The sequence below is a fragment of the Panthera uncia genome, chromosome B4, assembly GCF_023721935.1.
Source record: "Panthera uncia isolate 11264 chromosome B4, Puncia_PCG_1.0, whole genome shotgun sequence".
Classification (NCBI taxonomy): Eukaryota; Metazoa; Chordata; class Mammalia; order Carnivora; family Felidae; genus Panthera; species Panthera uncia.
Window position 1 is genome coordinate 76,434,161 of NC_064809.1, and position 18,804 is coordinate 76,452,964.

General features: G+C 51.1%; 1 protein-coding gene and 1 long non-coding RNA gene across 3 annotated transcripts in view; both read right to left on the minus strand.

Moving 5' to 3' along the window:
* Positions 1-869: 869 nt before the first annotated feature.
* The window catches only part of LOC125919074 (keratin, type II cuticular Hb1), a 33,646-nt gene continuing 15,711 nt past the window's right edge, over positions 870-18,804 (minus strand). The window contains exons 1-9 of one of the 2 annotated variants that reach the window (XM_049625519.1): positions 6,139-6,840; positions 5,189-5,397; positions 4,338-4,398; positions 3,489-3,584; positions 3,105-3,269; positions 2,709-2,834; positions 2,235-2,455; positions 2,053-2,084; positions 870-1,567 (exon numbers count right to left, since the gene is read on the minus strand). In XM_049625519.1, coding sequence (XP_049481476.1) covers positions 1,392-1,567; positions 2,053-2,084; positions 2,235-2,455; positions 2,709-2,834; positions 3,105-3,269; positions 3,489-3,584; positions 4,338-4,398; positions 5,189-5,397; positions 6,139-6,699 — 1,647 coding nt within the window. In that variant the 5' untranslated portion in view covers positions 6,700-6,840 and the 3' untranslated portion in view covers positions 870-1,391. Of the gene's footprint in view, positions 1,568-2,052; positions 2,085-2,234; positions 2,456-2,708; positions 2,835-3,104; positions 3,270-3,488; positions 3,585-4,337; positions 4,399-5,188; positions 5,398-6,138; positions 6,841-18,804 lie in introns of those variants that run through there. The other variant, XM_049625517.1, reaches the window with a different exon arrangement.
* Positions 12,058-18,782, minus strand: LOC125919083 (uncharacterized). The gene is made up of 2 exons (XR_007456670.1): positions 18,681-18,782; positions 12,058-12,264 (listed from the first exon to the last, which is right to left on the minus strand). It is a non-coding gene; the product is annotated as an uncharacterized LOC125919083 (long non-coding RNA).

Genomic DNA, 18,804 nt, shown 5'->3' on the forward strand with positions numbered 1-18,804 from the left:
GCCAGCTCGCGCCCTTGGCCCTTGCTGGTGCTGGGTCTGCCCGGCCCTCAGGTCCTGGACGGGCTCTCTGGGTCTGGGATTCTGTGCGGGTGATGATGGCAGTGGGAGGAGGCCTGTGTGTGTTTGGGAGGGGGAGGGGTTAGGAGTCCCGGAATCTGGACCCCCTGGCAGGAGGCTCTGTGCCTGGGCGGTGGCTTGTGTGTGTATCCGGCTCCCTGGTGGGGGGAGGGGCATCTGTGTGTCAGCTGCTCCATAAGAGCATCTCTGTGTCTGGGGTCGGGGGTCTGTGTGTCTGTACACATGTGGGGGTGTTTTTAGGGTCTATGGGGATATCTGTTCCTGCAACAGCACATATGATGGATGGTGGGGAGGGGATAGTGGGGAGGTCTCTTGTGTCTAGGACACCTGGGGGGGTGATGGCGGTGTATATAGGGGGGGCTATCAAGAGAGTGTTGGTTTCTGGGGGAGGAGGAGTCTATATTCGATGCCACGGTCAGGAATTTTCATATATTGAGGTGGGGGTGGGACAGGGAGTGGGGGAAGTGGACCGTTGGTGTCCCGCCGTGAGTGATAAGGTGCCCCCCTACAGGTGTCAGGAGAGCCGGGCCCTGCCCCTCCTGGCTGTCTCCTCCTGGTTGCCTTTCTCTCCCTTTGCTTCTAGCTCTTTCTCACGCTGTCTGGGTATTTGGGGCTAACGGCCAGCCCTCTGCAGCCTTCAGGAAGTGTGAATGTGGCACTCGGGCAGGGTGCCTCCGAGATAGTCCTCTTTCCCCTTTGGCTGTGAACAGCTTCTCCGTCAGCCTCTGAGGGGCCCAAACCGGGCTGGATGTCCCCATGTGTAGGCACAGACAGGAGCTTTTCTGAGAGCATTATGTATGATCCATGAGCTTTATTGGCAACGTGGACACTAAGCACGAAGGGGAGGGAGCCCAGGCGGCCGCCAAGAGATGTCCTCGTGAAGCCGAGGCCTCAGTCACTGCCAGGGTTTGGAAGGCAGGGGAGGCCCAGTGGAATAGAGGCACGTCCACAGCCCAGGGGACCTGGGACCAATCTGTGCCTTAGAAGCCACAGGTTTTTGTGCCAGGCCAGCTCCCAGAGCAGCCCGAGCAGGTCAGGATTGGCTCCCTGCCTAAGGCTGCTTGGAAGGCAGGCATTTAGACTCCTGGGGCCAGCTGGGCAGGGAGGCCGGCCCTCTCCGAAGGAATCCGCCCCCCTCCCCAAGAGCAAGAGCGAAGGAGGGGGAGAAGGCGGAGAAGATAAGGTTGCAGGGTGGACGGGTCAGGCCCGCAGGTTCTCCAAGCCCTTCCGCTTCAAGCCCCAGGGCTAGGGCTGCTCCGGGACCCGCGGCTGGAGGTAGGGGTGAGAGCCGAGTATTTACACGGCGGGAGGCGCTACGCGAACCGCACCAAGGAGCTGCCGCTGCACTTCTGGCCGCAGGGCGCGCACATTCCGGTGCTCACCGCCAGGTTCCCGCTGCAGGGGGCGCTGCACGCGCTGCCGGTCACTGGCCGCGAGCCGGACACGCAGAGGTCCCCGCAGACGACCCCGCCCCGGGAGCTGCTGACGCCTGCGGGAGGAGAGGAGGGCTTAGTCCCTGTGCGAGGTCTACTGGCTCTTGCTCAGAGCGCCCCCCTTCATTTCTATTCCTCTCTTCCCCCCTTCCCCCCAACACCTTCACCCCTGGGCACTCTTTCCTGCATTCAGGCCGCAAGTGTCCTTGATAAACCGTGCTCGCAGGCCCTCCCTGTGGGCAGAAATAGCTTTTTAACTCATAATCATTCACTGCCACACTCCCTCCTTCCTTTCAGGGTTTCAAACTATGGCCTGTGTTGGCCTCCTATATTTGTAAATAAAGTTTTATCGGAAGCAAGCCATATGTACTCCTTAGGTATTGCTTATGGCTGTAGCCGCTTTCACATTGCAGTGACAGAGTCCAGGAGTTGAGACAGAGTCTGGATGGCTCACAAGCCTTAATATCTGGCCCTTGAAGAAAAAGTTTGCCCAGAGGAACCCCAAGCCCTCAGTTCAGAACCCACAGCGTAGATTACTTACAGACATTTATAGCACCAACGCCTTCACACAACCTTGTGGGGAGAGCAGAGACAAAAATTAGTTCTGACCCCCACATAATTTGGATGCAAATTAGATGCAAATGATATGCAAATATGTTCCTGGCTCAAAGCACAGTGTGGGGGAGACTGAAGACATATTCTCCCCATGGGTGTGGTTCTCACCTCTGCTCCTCGCCCTCCAGCAGCCGCCTGTAGGTGGCGATCTCGATGTCCAGGCCCAGCTTGGAGTTCATCACCTCCTGGTACTCCTTGACCAGGCAGGCCATGTCCTGCTTGGCCTTCTGCAGGGCGGCCTCCAGCTCGGCCAGCTTGCAGCGGGCGTCGCTCAGGGCCGCCTCGCCCTGCTGCTCAGCCTGGGTCACCGCGGTCTCCAGCTTGGTGTTCTGGGGCCCAGGAGAGAACAGAGTGGGTTATGGTCCTGGGTGTCTCGGTCCATTTCCCTCACGTGTCCAGTCTCCCCCCTCCCCCAGCTGGGGACACCCCAAGAACAGGCCTCTCCCCTTCATTAACGGAGTCCCCCTGAGGGACCACAACCAGGGACATGAGCCATGCAAATGGGCTGGATCATGAATGGTGAGAGCCAGTCGGGGCACACACTGCCTGTGTGGCCCTGGGGAGGCCCCAGGCGACCCGTACCTGACACTTGGCATTCTCGACCTCGGCGGTCAGCCTCTGGATCATGCGGTTCAGCTCGTTGATCTCCTCCTTGGTGCGGCGCAGGGTCTCCCCGTGCCGGATCACCGTAGCCTTCATCTCCTCGCACTGGGGGGGGGGGGGAAACAGAGGTGCTCCTGAGCTCAGGATGCAGTTTCCCTCCCATTCAGACACCACAGATGGTCGGGAGGTTGTACAGTGCTCAGCCTGTGCAACTATACATGGCAGCCCTGCCCAGCGATTATAACTTGAGAGCTGTGTGGCATTCTGTTACTATCCCACGGGATCAGAAACTCCAGACAAAAGAGGCCTTCTTAATAAATACTTGGCTTCCCTCGTGCTGCCATGTCTAAGAGACAGGTGTCCTGTGCCCCTCACCTTGCTGCGGTACCAGGACTCGGCCTCAGCCCGGCTGCGGCTGGCGATGTCGTCGTACTGAGCCTTGATCTCGGCCACAATGCAGTCCATGTTCAGGTCCCGGCTGTTGTCCATCTTGACGATGACCGAGGTGTCTGAGATGTGGGCGTGGAGAACGCGGATCTCCTGCAGATGGTGGGGAACCTGTTTACACCCCAGCCTCACCCACCACAGTGTGGACCCAGTCATCTCAGCCCTTACCTGGTCTCCACCCCAGCTCCCACTACAGCCTCATGGACTGCAGCCCCCTTGCCCCAGCCCAAATCCCTGGCCAACTCAGTCCCAGGCCCTAGCCTCCTCCTCTAGGTTGGCTGCTTCCTTTCGACCAGGACCATGGCCCCTCACCTCCTCATACAGGCGCCGAAGGAAGTTGATCTCCTCGATCAGGGCCTCCGCGTTGGCCTCCAGATCTGACTTGCGGAGGTAGGCACAGTCCACATCCTGGAAAAATGGGGCGTCTGTGAGCTCAGAGGACCCCGGTGCTCATTACCCCAAACACTCCCCTCTCTTCTCTCCCATTCATGGAGGCCAAGGGAAAGGACTCCTACTATTCCATTCCCATGCCGTCGCCATACTTTGTGACCTGCCTGGGGTGGGCTTTGCAACCTCCTGCCCTTCTGAGAACAAACCCCTTTGTGCCTGAGATGGGCCGCCAGCCTTTCTCTCCTCTTATGGTCCCAGCTCTGCTTCTTACCCTCCCTATCCCCACAAGCCTGCCAGACTGACTCCTTGCTCGCCACCTCGACCCCTCCCTGTCCCCTGGCAGTCCTCCAAGACCACCTGGTCACTCCGGGTTCAGCTCCATCCTCCCCAATACCCGGGGACCGGGCCCCTCCTGTTGGTCAGACTTCCCCCAGTGCTAGACAGGACGCTGTCCCTCAACAGAGAGACTGGAGCTGCCCTGCCTCCATGGGGTCCCCGCCAGAGACCACAACTTCTAAAGCACAGTGGGACATCCGCCGGTCAGCCCAGCCATCCCTCGCCCCAGGGCAGGGTGTAATGCACAGTCCAAGTTTCTTGCCCTTCATCGGCGACCTGAATGAGCCTTCCATGACCTGACCCCTGGGATTTCCCAGCCCGATTGGGCCAGGTCGTGTGTCCCACGTGGAGGTTGAGACCCTCTGGGTCTCCCCAGGAAGAGTCTGTCATTCCGAGATGCCTGGTGTCTGTGCTTCCGGATCCCACGTCACTCACCTTCTTCAGAGCCACAAATTCATTCTCAGCTGTTGCTCTCAGAGAGACTTCCTCCTCATACCTGAGGCAGAAGAGGGCAGAGAGGGAGGTCAGGGAAGGGCGGGTCTCACCAGAAGCCGTCTCTCCCTTTCACATCAGTGGAGGGGGCAGTATTAGTGAGCTCCCAACAGCTGGAACACAGCAAATCTGCTGGCTCCGTTCTGTCTGGTTGGATCTGGAACGGGTCTAGGATCCTGTCTCGACTTTAAATTGAGGGGTCCAGAGAGCTAAGGTGTGGGACCTCCCAGCCCCGTTCCCACAGCTGCTGTGAGGTCACCTTAGGAGGCACATAAGGACTCAACCCCAGCCCCATGCTAGGAGAGGACAGTGTCACCTCTGGGGCACGGCAGCCCCAGCCTCCCCTCATCTGGCTGTCCAACCTGGCTCAGGTGTGGGGGCCTATGACACCCGTCCCCCATCGGCACTCAGCACCCCAGGCAGTGGCACCCGGGGCCCCAGGGCCTGTCAGTCCCGAACCACCAGACGCTCAGGTGCTACAGGTGGGAAAACTGAGAGGTCAGTCAGCAGGAGGCAGCCAGGGAGCCTGCAGAAACCTCCTCCCCACGGGGCCTGGGGGACAGCCTCCGAGAAGGGAAGGCTGAGTAGGGGACAGAGAGGTCTCCTGGGGGCATCCCGGCCCCACCCTGAGGCAGGCATCTGGGCAAGAGTGGCGCAGCTGAGATGACCCTGCCGCGCAAGTCCCCGGCCTGCATGGCCCCTCGTCCTTCTGGAAAATTCTTCTCAAGTCTAACCCAACGGGCTCTAAGCCAAGTCCATCTCCTGTGCCCAGCGTCACTCCGGGCCGCACTCACTTCTTCTTGTAGCCCTCCAGCACCTCCTGCACGTGGTTGAGCTCCGAGGCCAGCCTCCCGCTGTCGGCCTCCACGCACTCGGCCTCCCGCCTCAGCGTCTCGATGTAGCCCTCGAACAGGGGCTCCAGGTTGCTCTCGCAGCACTTGCGGTTCTGGTAGAACTGCCACTTGGTCTCCAGAAGCTTGTTCTGCTGCTCCAGGAAGCGCACCTGCATTCAGGGTGTGGGGAGGGGTCAGACGGCTCTTGGTGTCCCGAAGCCAATTTGGGGTGGGGCTGGGGTGATTGCTTTAGGGGCAAACTCCCAACCCCGGAGCTCAGCAGAGCTTGGCAGAGATGGGCAGTGGGAGACAAGGTGACTCCTGGATTTCCCTCCTGTGATCTCTGTCTGGATTTTCTCACTCAGGGATGGGAGCAAGGGGCTGGGCAAGGTCAGCGTCTGCTCTCAGGTAAAGGGAGTTCTCCAGACCTGGTGAGTCCAGGTGGCATGTGTATTCTGGAGGCAGGTAGAGGTCTCCGGTTGGCCTCTGGCTCCCCCTGTCTCAGTGCCCAGCCTGAGTGCTGAGCATGGGTGGGCTACAGGAAGGGTGGGATCAAGGACAGCCACCCACTGGCTCACCCTGCGGGCCTCTTCCTATTTCTTGTGTCCATTTTGGTGTCTGTGTGTGTGCATGTTCTGCCCTCTTCCTCTGACAGGCCAGTTCCAAGCCTGTCCTTGTGTCTCCGTGGGGACCTGCCTGTCTGGACAGAGGTTGCGTATAATGGCAACACTATCAAATCAGGAGCCTCCGCTCTGTATCCTGATGTCCTTGGTCCTCATGTGGCCTGGGTGTGTGTCCATTTCGTCCATGAGAGCGGGAGCTCACCTGGACCTCCTGTCTCCTGCCCCTGACTGTCTTCAGCCTAGCCCAGGAATCGAGGGCTCAGGAAGGGTGTGATCAAGGACACCCACCTTGTCGATGAAGGCAGCGAACCTGCTGTTGAGACACTTGATCTGCTCCTTCTCCTCGTGCTTCACGCACTGCGCATTGGGGTCGATCTCCAGGTTGAGGGGCGTGAGGAGGCTCTCGTTGACCGACACGGTGGTGATGCAGGGCGGGCTGGGGCCGCACACGCCGCCGGAGCGGTAGCCGAAGGTGCGGCCACAGGAGCCGGCGCGGAAGCCGCCGCAGACGCTGTGGCTTCCGAAGCCGCCGGTGAGGCCGCGGTAGCAGGAGACGCCGCGGTAGGGGGCGGCGGTGATGCAGCAGCGGCCGGGCCGGGGCCCGCAGGCCGAGGCGCAGCTGAAGGCGCGGACCCCGCAGGGGGCGGCGAGGCCGTTGGAGAGGCAGGACATGGTGCGGCGGTGGCGGCGGCGGCGGGTGGCTGGAGCCCGGGGCCCGCGCTGCGCCTTATATCGCGGCCCACCGGGCCGGCGGGAGCGCGCGGCCAACGCGTTTACGAGCTTGGAGGTCGGCCCGCGCGCCTCGTCGAGGCGGGAATCAAAGCGGGCCGGGCCGCCGGCCGCCTCCATAAAACGGCTTCACCTCCCGCCCGAGCTTTATGGGGGCGGGAAACGCCTGGTCACCTTTGCGGGCCGTGCGCCGCGGCCTCGGGGCGCCCGCCTCTGCGCCCCTCGGCCGGGACTGGGTCCCGGAGGCGCTGGATCTTCACGGGCTCCATTCCGGGGCTGGTGGGGGAGCGAGTATGTGCGTCGAAGGGGAGGGGTCTCTGAAGCCGGTCTTACAGATTCTTGTCATGACTTTGGACAAGTGAATAACCTTTCGGAGCCTCAGTTTCCTCTTGTGCGAGTTAGGAGTAATAAATAGCACCCATCTGCAAGCTCTTGGGAGGACCTAAGGAGGTAATGGACAGGAAAGCGTTTAGGGCCCTACCTAGCACTTAATAAGAGCTCCTTAAATGTTTGTTTATTTGCTTGTTCTGTTTATTCTACCATTGTTATTTTGCCATTCATCCTATGTCCCTTTGGGCAAAAACTTTCCCTTCTCTGTTGCTCAGAACTCAGCTCATGGCTCCTTTCCTAGTAAGTGTGGGGCCCCCACTCCCTAGTCCCCCACATTGCTTCCTGTACCCCTCTCCACTCTCCTGGGGGTCGGTTCAGGCAGTTGCATTAAAGGAGTGCCTCCAGTGTGTGAGGGCTTTTATGATGCATTTTTTTATCTTTACCCTCGGGCATCCTTCCAAGGTCAGTATTATTGTGCCCATTTACCTGATTGGGAAGGTGAGCTCAGAGTGGTCCAGTGGCTTAAGGTCAAGCGCAGAAAGCTCTATGGAGGAGGGGATTCAGAATCTGAAAGGAGGCTTCCAGCCCTCCTCCATGCCAGCCCCTCGGAGGTCTGAGTCTTTGGGGGCTCAGTGAGGGTTGCGTTCTTCTCCTAGGAGGGAGCCCAGGCTTCTAGGCTTTGGGCTCTTAGAAAAATAGGCCCAATCCAAAACCTTCCCCTCAACTGGGGCTTGGTCATGGCCACCAATTCTAGAAAGCCATAGCCCATTATAATGGAAGTTAATTATACGTCCAATTATGAGCAGGGGAAACTAGAATGTGAACTCAGCAGGCAGCATTAAAGAAAAGCATGCAAATCATCCTTAGCTTCCTTTGCTTTTAAATATAAGTTGTTATTATGCAAAGGGTAATTAAATCCTGGAACCCAAGAGGTGTTCCTGGCCAGCTCTGACTGGTGTTGGGCTGTCTGGCAACCCATTTTTAGAGAGTGCCCCTCTGCCCCCTCTGCCCCCTCTGCTGTCTTTCCCAACACTCTTGTGGGTCTGAATCGCTTTGGTCTAGCCTTGACTTTGCAGGGCTTCTGCCTAACCTTAGAGCTGTCCTCTGGGTGGGGGGTGGGGTGGGGTGGGGGGTGGGGTGGGGTGGAGGTGGGGGTCCCACTCCAGTGTCTTATGCTTCCACTCCCAGCTTTAGCTAGGGTTGCCAGTAGTGTTACTGACGGCTTCGGTACAGGTAGTTCTACTCCAGTTTTTTCCAGGGAATGGTAGTATTGGACACGTCTTCCCTTGGTGTCTCCCTCACAAGAAGAAACGGACTTACCCTGAAGCATGGAGGATTTCTTTAATTTATTAATTAAAAAAGTTTTTTTTCAATGCATATTTATTTTAGAGAGAGAGAGAGAGAGAGAGAGAGAGACAGAGTGCGAGCGGGGGAGGGGCAGAGAGACAGAGGGAGACCACAGAATTGGAAGCGGGCTCCAGGCTCTGAGCTGTCAGCACAGAGCCCGATGAGGGGCTCGAACCCACGAACCAGGAGATCGGGACCTGAGCTGAAGTTGGACCTTGACTGACTGAGCCCCCCAGGTGCCCCTTATTTATTTTGAGAGAGGGAGGGAGACGGCGGGGGTGGGGAGAAAGTGGAGGGGCAGAGGGGGTGATAGAATTTTTAGCCGCCTCCATGCTCAGCGTGGAGCCCAGTGTGGAGCTCGATATCATGACCCCGGGAAAGAGGAGAAATGGGTGCAAAGTCTCCCAAGCCCATTAGGGTGACAAAATGGCCACTCCACGTGGCCAGGCCGCGTTTATAAAAGGGAGGGGCAGTGAAGGAGGGGTCAGAATCCTTCTCCTCTCCCTCTGGCCTTAACTCTTCTAACCTAGCTCACCATAACCTGTGGATCATCTTGCTTTAGCTCCCCTAATGGGGTCCTCAAATCCAGCTCCCGCCGGATCACTTGAAGAGACAGTTCTGGCTACACCTTCACCTGTACCTTGGCCTGTGACCCTGCTGCATCACAGCTGTCCCCTGCCCTAACCACGCGCAGGAGGTGCTGGGGCTACAAGAATCGAGTCGGTGCGGGGGAAGGTCTGGCCTTGGGAAACTTCTTCCTTCGTGAACCCACTTTGTGCTTTTATCAGCATTAGAGGCAGTGACAGGCAGACACAGGAAGGGAAGAAAAGCTGAAATATCAGCTAAGAGCCTCTCCCCATTGCCTTATGAACGGAAGATAGGGGCCCTATCCCTACTTGTCCACCCACCCTGTGGACCTGTTCTGAGCGCTTAACTCTATTCCAAAATTATGCTAGCTACTAGGGGTGCAAAGAAATGACGTCACCTCTTCTCCACCGTTCACACTCATTGGTGCATGTTGCTAATTCCACCCACCGTCCTGGATCGAAGCTCAAGCTCGGGCAGTCAGTTTATTCTATTAGAGTAATAACAAAACCAAGCTCTTTAGAATGAGTAATGCTCGTTTAAGTTAAGTACTATCAGAGATGTGGGTCAGAGGGATATTTCAGACATCCTGGGGGCGGGGAGGTGATAGGTCATGTTGGGGTCCTGTCTGCTTCCTTCCACTACTAGCCAAATCTCTGATAATTTCTCTTGATCCAAACCCCTTTCCCTGTGGAGGTAGGAAGAGGAGGTCACTTTGGGGACCACTGCAGAGAACGAGCTTGTCAGAATCAAGCCGGTGAGTGGGTTTGCGTGCAGCAGCCCTCAGGGGCATCCAGTACTCCATCCATCAGTTAATAAGCTCATATTTTATTTCTACCCATGGAAAGGCATTTTCTTCCTTATACCCCGGGAGACCCACAGGGCAGAGATTCTCTGGATCTTCCTTTACAGAGAGGCCCAGCGAGATAAAAGAATTACCCAAAGTCACATACTACGTTTTGCTAGAGTGAGAGGGGGAGCTTAGTTCCCCAACTCTTGACTTCTGGATCTGTAGGGCTGGAAATGGGATTGGAAATTTCCCAGGGTTGGCCTGGGGGAGGTAGAGTCCCCTGGAAAATCTCTGCAACAACTAGGAACTGCCTGTGCATTGTTTCCAGGAGCTTAATTGTGCCTACGTGCGCAAGGGAGACCAGGAGGCCAATGCTGACGGCCTAGTGGAGGAGATCAGCTTCCAGAACACCGTATGGGGGGAGGTGGGCACTGGCAGGGAGGACATTAGTCATCCGTCTTCACTCTGTCCCAGGCCAGACTTTGAACAGAGGAAGCAGACAGAGGGGTCTGCAGGCATGAAGGCTTTGAAATGGTGGCTCTGTGTGTGTGTGTGTGTGTGTGTGGGAAGGGGGAATGTGAGCTCTGTTCTACCTGGCTCTCGATGGTACAGGTGATATGAATGGCTGTCGGCCCCACAGGAAATGAGAGTCACTGAAGCCCGCATCTCAGACACCTCAGTCATCACCAAACTGGATAACAGCCTGAACATGGGCTGCACTGTGACATGGGACCTGAACATGGGCTGCACTGTGACTGAGATCTAGGCTAACTCTGATGACATTGCTAGATATAGCCGGGCTGGGGCTGAGTCCTGGTGCTGCAGCAAGGTGAGGGGCATAGGACACCTGCCTCCTAGACATGGCAGTGGGAAGGATGCCAGGCATATATTAACAAAGCCTCTTTTGTCTGGGGATTCTGATCCCTAGAGATGGTAACAGAAGGGCACACAGCTCTGAGGTTTTAGTGGCTGGGCAGGACTAACATGTATGGTTGCACAGGCTGAGCCCTGTACAACCTCCAACCATCTGTGGTGTCTGAATTGCTGGGACACCCCATCCTGAGCCTCGGGAGAATCTCTGCTTCTCTTTAATATGGGGAGATGAAAGTCATGGTGATGTGGTGTGGGGAGACCCTGCCATGGAGGAGATTACTGTGCAGACCGCGTGATCCAGAGGCCGACTAATGAGGTTGAAATGCCAAGTTTCAGGTGTGGGTCATCTGCCCCCCCCCTTCCCGCCCCCATCACATTTGGGGCAGTGAGTGCCCCAAATGGATTTCACCATTCATGATCCAGCTGGTTTGCATGACAAATGTCCCTGGTTGTGGTCCCTCAGGGGGACTCTGTTAATGAAAAGGAGAGGCCTGTTCTTGGGGTGTTCCCAGCTGGGGGAGGGGAGAGACTGGTACATCCAGGAAATGGACCGAGACACCCAGAACCATAACCCACTTTGTTCTCTCCTGGCCCCCAGAACACCAAGCTGGAGGGACCCTCCCTGCCCTGAGGGGAGGCCAAGGAGAATACTTTTAGCTGAGGTCTACTGCCTGATTTCCAATACGCCTCTTGTATAATTTAGTTAGGGGCAATTGCTTGTGGGTAAATGTTTAACAACCAGCTCTCGGAAGGAAACAAAAGTCCCATTTACAGGGTTTGCCAGTTTCGGTGGTGTAAAATCTTCCGGCATGGCTGGCTGTGACTGCATTTAGGGTTGGCTAGAAATGTGTCAAACAGGCTCTGTGAACTGGTTCCAGAACACTGTTGGTTAGAAGGCAGGGTAAAAGGAGGCCTCACACTGAAAGGGCAAATAGAAAGATTCGGAGAGACTGGATTGTTCATGATCATGTAGCCCGTCAGTGTGGGTGGGGAGGCAGCCCGGAGCTGGACTCCTGGGCAGGTGGAGGGATCTCTGTGTCCTGCTGCATTTGGCGGGTCCCACTTCCCAGAGGAGTCTGGAAGAGCCTGACCCTTATGTTCTTTTGGAACCGGGTTGGGGAGATGCTGAGACTTTGGGGGGTCTGTACCCCAGATCTTCTTTTCTGACCTGGGAAAACTTGAGTGATTCCTTTGGTGACTGGGTTCAGAGCTGGTGACCACGTTACTTCTGGGACCACTGTCGGGAGCTAGTGCCCAGTCCTAACACTGACCTTGGGTCACGAGGGGAATAACTCCTCATGCCATACCCATCGGAGTGGAAGTCTTACTTTCCCATTGTTGGGAGGCTCTCATTTTCTCCTTGTCCAAGCACATGTGTCCACGTTCAAGATGTCAAATACCTCTCTGGACTAAAACAGGTGTTTCATCAGCTTGGTTGTCCCCAGGGAGGTCTTCCTGAAGTCAGTGACGGAAGACTAGATTAAGAAGGGATTGAGATTAAACCACCAGATGGACTCCCTTCCAGTAAAGGCAGGGACAGGCCACAGGGAGGCTCAGGTAGGCTTTCTTTATCCTTGGAGACGTGAATAAGCAAGAACTATCTCAGCCATCTGGGTGCTCTTGGCTGGTAGGGCGGGAGTTCTGGTCCCCACGCTGCCGAAGGTTCTGACTTGTTATCGTCCCTGTGCAGGTGTCAGCCGCTCTCAGGCGGAGTTGTATGTGGGGGATGTCTCAGTCACCCATTTTTGTGGCATCAGATCCTGTAGGATGGAAGTTTGTGGCAGCAGGTTAAGAAGTGTGAAGCTGGCAGGGTTTGATGAAACACCGAGCCTCTGGCACTCTCGTCCTCCCGAGGTTCCCAGCTGGCTCTCTCTCCAGCCTGGCCCTGGTGGTGGGGTGTAACCCTTTGATCTCACTCTGGCCCATCTTCCCTCCTGTCCACTTCTCATTTCTTGTTGTGTGGGACTCTCCCTCCTTGTCTCCTGCCTCCCTGAGGCTGAGAAAGGGTATCGGGAGGAGAGGCACAGGAATATATTCTGTTGGACGATTCTGGGCTGTCTGACCCATGAAGGGGACCGTCTCTCAGCCCCCACCCCTTAACCTTGCCTTTCCCTGAACTCTTGCTCTTCCCTTCCTTTCCTGAATCTTCCTTCCCTCCTTGCTGTCGGTGCTTAAGATAAAGTCACATAGTTCCTGTCATGCTTTCGATCTTTCTGTCCATTATTTTAGTCCTAGGAAGGGTGGGTGGGATCTCCGGGCGGGGGGAAGGCATTCAATGTGGTGGGGGCTGCCAAGGCCAGGCCAGCTATTTATTTGATTGAGTGTCAAGGCTGGGGACATTGAGGAGTGGTGTTCTGATGGCTCTGGGCTCCCTGAGGGAGTGCTTCAGTGCCAGGAAGCTTCTGGCCCAGTGTTGGCTCGTAGCAGGCACTCAGCCATGTCAAGAGGATAAATGAATTCATCTCTAAGGTTTCCAGTTTCCCACAGGGCATCTTCACTTGAATATTGCCCTGATATTTGGAATTCAAAATGCCTTAAAATCAGTTTGTCAGTTCCCCCTGAACTGATGCCCCTCCATCAGCTTTCCCTCTTTCTGCCAGCTCCTCCTAATATCTCCAGCTTAAAACTCTTTCATACCTATTTTCCCCACCCAACGAGTCACAGAATCCTGTCTATTTTTTTCCGTTGAAAAATGCGACCAGGACCTTCTTTTCTTGCAAAATGTCAGACTAGGAACCCTGAAACATCCTTCTGCCATTAGTCACTTAAAATTGTGGAAAATGTACTTAAAACTACATTTTAATGCATCATTGAGCTAGCAAGACGGTATGGAAAATTGTCAAGAAGAACAAAACGAGAATTTCTTGGATCTAAAAGTGTGGGAATGGAAGTGAAAAATTCAACGAAGGGGCTTGGCCAAAGACTGACGATGTCAGAGGGTAGGGTTGGTGTCTTGAAGACAGGAGTAGAAGTTTTCCAATCCAAACAACAGTGAGAAAATATTGAAGAAAAAGTAACAGAGCCTCAGAGACCTAGAATCATCTAGCATATGTACGCTTGGGGTTCCAGAAGGAGAAGAGTGAGAGTGACGTGGAAAAGTGTTTGAAGGAGTACTCTCCCATATTTGGTGAAAAACATCAGTTTACAGAGCCAAGAACGCTTGTGGTGCCCAAGAATACTGGCTGCTTAAGGCAAAAATAGTGATATTGCTTGTAACGTCTGTAGAAGCAAAAGATCTGGCAAGTGACACAGACGATAGGGAGGCGGGTCACTGAATTGCACTGTTTGTCATGTGTGCACTTGTCGGTTGCCAAGTGGGGAGCAACACAGTATTAACTCCAAATAGACTTTGATAACTAAGGGAGTATGTATAGCATTAGCTCTAGAACAATCACTAAAAACAAACGTTTACTATGATAAAGTAAACCAAAAGACTTCAACAGGATAAATGATACCAAATATTTAAAAGTTATTTGATGGATTCCAAAGAAAGCAGAAAGGAACAACAGAGGAACAACAACAACAACAAAAACCCCACGTGAGACAAATGAGAAACAAAGAACAAGATGTCTGACTCACATCCAATCATATATAATTACATTAAATTTTCCTGGAAAGAACTAATCCTTCAATAACAAGAAGACAAACAATTCAGTTAAAATGGGTGAAAGACTTCAATCAGCCCTTTACAAAAGAAGATGTATTAAGGGCCAAGAAGCACATGGGAACTTGCTGATCATTATTAGTCATCAGGGAAACCTACTCTGGGAAAAACTCAACACCCACTGGAAGGCTAACATTCAAGAGACTGACGATTCAAAGCGGGGAGCGGCTGGAGCTTTCATGGAGCGTAAAATGGTCTAGTCACCTTGGAGAACAGTTTGGCAATTTCTTATCAAGCTGAACATACGCTACCAAGTGACAAAGCAAGTGCACTTTTGGATATTTATTCAAAAGAAATGAAAAGCAGGTTGAAATAGAGACTGGTACATGACTTTCATATGACCTTTATTTATTAAAGCCCCTAACTGGAAACAGCCCAAATGTTTTCAACAGGTGAATGGACAAACTGAGTTATAATTATACAACAGAATATCACCTAACAACACAAAGGAATGAACTCCTGATTCATAAAATGACATGGATGAGCCTTAAAAACATGCTGAGTGAAGGGGCCCCTGGGGGGCACAGTTGGTTAAGCGTCTGACTCTTGATTTCAGCTCAGGTCATGATCTTGCCCCGCACATTCGAGCCCCGCATCAGGCTCTGCACTGACAGTGCAGAGCCTGCTTGGGATTCTCTCTTTCCCCTCTCTCTCTGCACCCCACCCCCCGACATTGCTCTCTTGCTCAAAATAAATAAATACATTTAAAAAGATTTAAAAAACCATGCTGAGTGAAAAAAATCAGACACAAAAAAGCACATACCGAATGCTTCTATTCATATGAAATTCCAAAAGTGGCAATACTAATCTACAGAAATTAGATCAGTGCTGGTCTGGGAGTTGGACTGCAGAGGAGCATGAGGGAACTTTCTGAGATGATGCAAATGTTCCGTATCTTCATTCAGTGGTGGTTAAGTGGGGCACGCATCTGATGCATCTGCCAAAACCTGTTGAACTGCATGCATGTGTGCATTTTATTGTAGGTATATTTTATCTTAATAAAATTAATAAAATAATGACTTAAAAACCCAGTCTAATACATGTGGGAGAAACCTATACCTACAGAAATATAAACATTATGTGAAATGCAAGATAACAAAGCAGCTCTAACTAAATGAAGAGCTATGTCAGATTCATAGATGGGAAGTTTTATTATCATAATGATATTAATTCTCCTTAAACTGATATACAGAGTCAATGCAACTATGATCAAATTCCAAATAAGGATTTACATAAGTCTTAACAAGTTGATTCTAAAATTTATGGTGAAGAATAACAATCAAGAATAGTCAAGGCGCTATATAAGAATACACGGCGGGGGGTGGGGGGAGTGTAGGTGGCTCAGTCGGTTGAGCCTCGGACTTTGGCTCAGGTCACGATCTCATTGTTTGTGGGTTTGAACCCCGTATTGGGCTCTATGCTGACAGCTGGGAGCTTGGAGCCTGCTTCAGATTCTGTGTCTCCCCCTCTCTCTCTGCCCCTCCTCCACTCATGCTGTGTCTCTCTCTTTCTCTCAAAAATAAGTAAAAATTAAAAAAAAAGAATACGTGGGATAAAAAAGAGCATTTGAATGGGTATTTGCCCTTTCAGAGGTAGTTATAAAGCTATTAATTCAGTGTAATATCCACTTAAGAAGAGACAAATTGACCAATGAAACAAACTAGAGAGCCCCTAAATTGACGTATATTTTATATATATATATAGTAACAATATATATAATAACACATATATTATACATATATATTATATACACATTAGATGTGTTTTATGCATAATATTTTTATTATAATATGTAATACAATATACTTTATATAAAACATGAATATATTAACAACATATATATGTGTTATGTGTAATGTACATAATATATGTCAATTTAGGGGTTCTCTAGTTTGTTTCATTGATCAGTTTGTCTATTCTTGTATGTAAATATTATATAAATATAGTAACTATATATAAATATATAACTAAAGTTATATGTAATATATCAAGTTATATATATAGCTAGATCTGTATCTTTGATATGCCACAGTAGTGATATTGCAGATCAGTAGTAAAGAAGGGACTATGGCATTGGCTATCCACATGGAAAAAAAATGAAACTGGATTCTTGCCTTCTATTATACACAAAATCAATTCCAAGCAACTATAATTATAAATTTCAAATGCAAAACTTTAAAATCTTTAGAAGAAAACATTAGTGAATGTCTTTCTTTTTTAAATTTATTTAGAGAGACAGAGAGTGTGTGTGGGCAAGCTCTAGCAGGGGAGAGGGGTGGAGGGAGAAAGAGAGAGAATCCCAAGCAGGCTTCGTGCTTGAGTGTAGGGCCCGATGCAGAGCTTGATCCCATGACCCTGGGATCATGACCTGAGCCGAAATCAAGAGTTGGATGCTCAAATGACTGAGCCACCCAGGCGTCCCTCTCTTTCTGACGTTGGTATAAATAAGGATTTTTACGCAAGGCATGATGAATGCTTAATCTGAAAGAAAAGATGGGTAAATTAGACACTAAAATTAAGAACTTTTATTTATCAAAATATTCACAAAGTGAAAAGACAAGCCATAAATTTGAAGGTGATATTTGTGATACATATAAGTGACAAAGTATAATATCTAGAAGTATAAATTTATATAGAAATATAAAAAACACTTAGCATCTAGTAAGAATAAAGCAAACAACCCAACAACAAAAACATGGGCAAAAGGAAATCCATACAGGTAATAAACACTTAAAGAGATATTCAGCCTCAATAGGAATCACGAAAATGCAAAGTAAGATCAAAAATAAGACTGATTATATCATTTCATTATTGAAAATTAGATGCGCCAGAGAAGATACGAATCTTTTATGTATTGCTGATCAAAGTATAAGTCTTTATTATATGACTTTGGCAAATAACTTTTGTGTTGTAATATTCACTATTTGATTCAGAAATACCAGTCCTAGATGTGTATCACAGAAAAATCCTCACACACATCCATCGGGGACATTTAGAAAAATGTTCGTAGCACCAACTTTGTAAGAGAAAACAGAACAAAACAATAATAGAGTTATATAAAGTGTCGTGTGTTCACGTAATAGAATACTATGAATCCTAGTGAAGGACCCTTAGTTCTACAATATTAGAAAAAAAAAAGCAAGTCCTTTTGTAAGTGATATACTTAAAAAACCCAAAACCCCAAACCCAACCAAACAAGAAAAACTAAATAATAATAATAATAATAATAATAATGTTTACAGGTACATGCATGCATGTAATCAAACTAGAAGAAAAGAAAACAAGGGAATGATGAGAAATTCAAGGAAGTGCCCTCCCCACCCCCCCAGATCAAGAAGCAGAAACAGGCTGGGGAGGCAGTGTGTAGGCATGTGTAAATTATTAGGGACGTTTGGTTCTTGTGCCTATAAGTGGCTTCATGGGTATTTCATTTTCATTATATTCAATACATAATAAAATCAACACACTATTTATAAGAAATGAAGTCTCAACATAAGGTCCTGTTGAAAACCTAAAGATAAAACATAAAGCCATACAAAGTGAAAGAACGTGTGCAGGTGAGTGGTTTGAGAGAACGCATCGCGCGTAGTAGGAGTGAGCAATTCTTCATGAAACTTATTTCCATTTAGGTGCATGAGCATGTAGGTAGGTACGGATTCACGATATAAAATCCGTTTCTTATTTTGAGCTGTGGTTAAACAATAGTTTGACTGCCAGTAGCCCAAACATCTTCTTGCCAAAGTACGACAGCAGAAACGTACCTACAGGTTCACACCGGCATTGTTTGTTAGCACAAAAACAAAGGTGCACAGATGTATACCCGCAGGGGAATGGAGAGAGAATCACACACTGGGATACTACGCAGCAGTGACAAATGAACTAAGCTGTACGCATCAAAAGCTCACATACAGAATGTCGGGGAGGGAAAAGCAAGTCATAAAAACAACATAATCCTATTTTTGTAAAGCTTAATGTTAGGCAAAACTGAACAAATGCTGAAGGACTCATGCACACCGGAGGCTAAAGAAAAGCAAAGGAAAGCTCACTACAAACCCCAGGAGAGTGGTTACTTTGGAGATGGGATAGGGTCAGGGACCAAGGATGCTATGATCAGAAAGGGTCCCACATGGGGCTTCGAAGGTACTGGTGGGTACACAAGGATCTGTTTTTATTACTGTTGCCATTTAAATCATTAAATGTAGGTTATATGCACACATTCTTTTGTATGAGAAGTTTATAAAACAGAAAGAAAATGCTGACCAGTGTGTGCTGTCTGGTCCCTGGTTCCTCCTGCAGTTTAGAGGCTCCATCCTGTCCCGGATGCCTACCTAGTCTTGGCACTGGAACCCCAGCCCCAGTCTCTTTCCCTCCTGTCTGCCTTCCCTCTGCTTCCAGACGGGCCTTCCTAAACTGCATCGCACACCAGGGTGGTGGTCTGCTCAAGCACCTTCTGTGGCTCCCCATTTCTCACCCCATAAGCCCAAACTCCTTGGCTCTGCACATTTCCCCCACCTGAAGGATCCTTCCTTCCCTCTCCTCCTCTTTCCTTCAAGGCCCATTCCAGGCCAGGGACCTCCACTCTCCCACCTGGGCTGGCAGAATAGCCCCTTCCGGCCCCTGTCAGAACTCTGCAAGG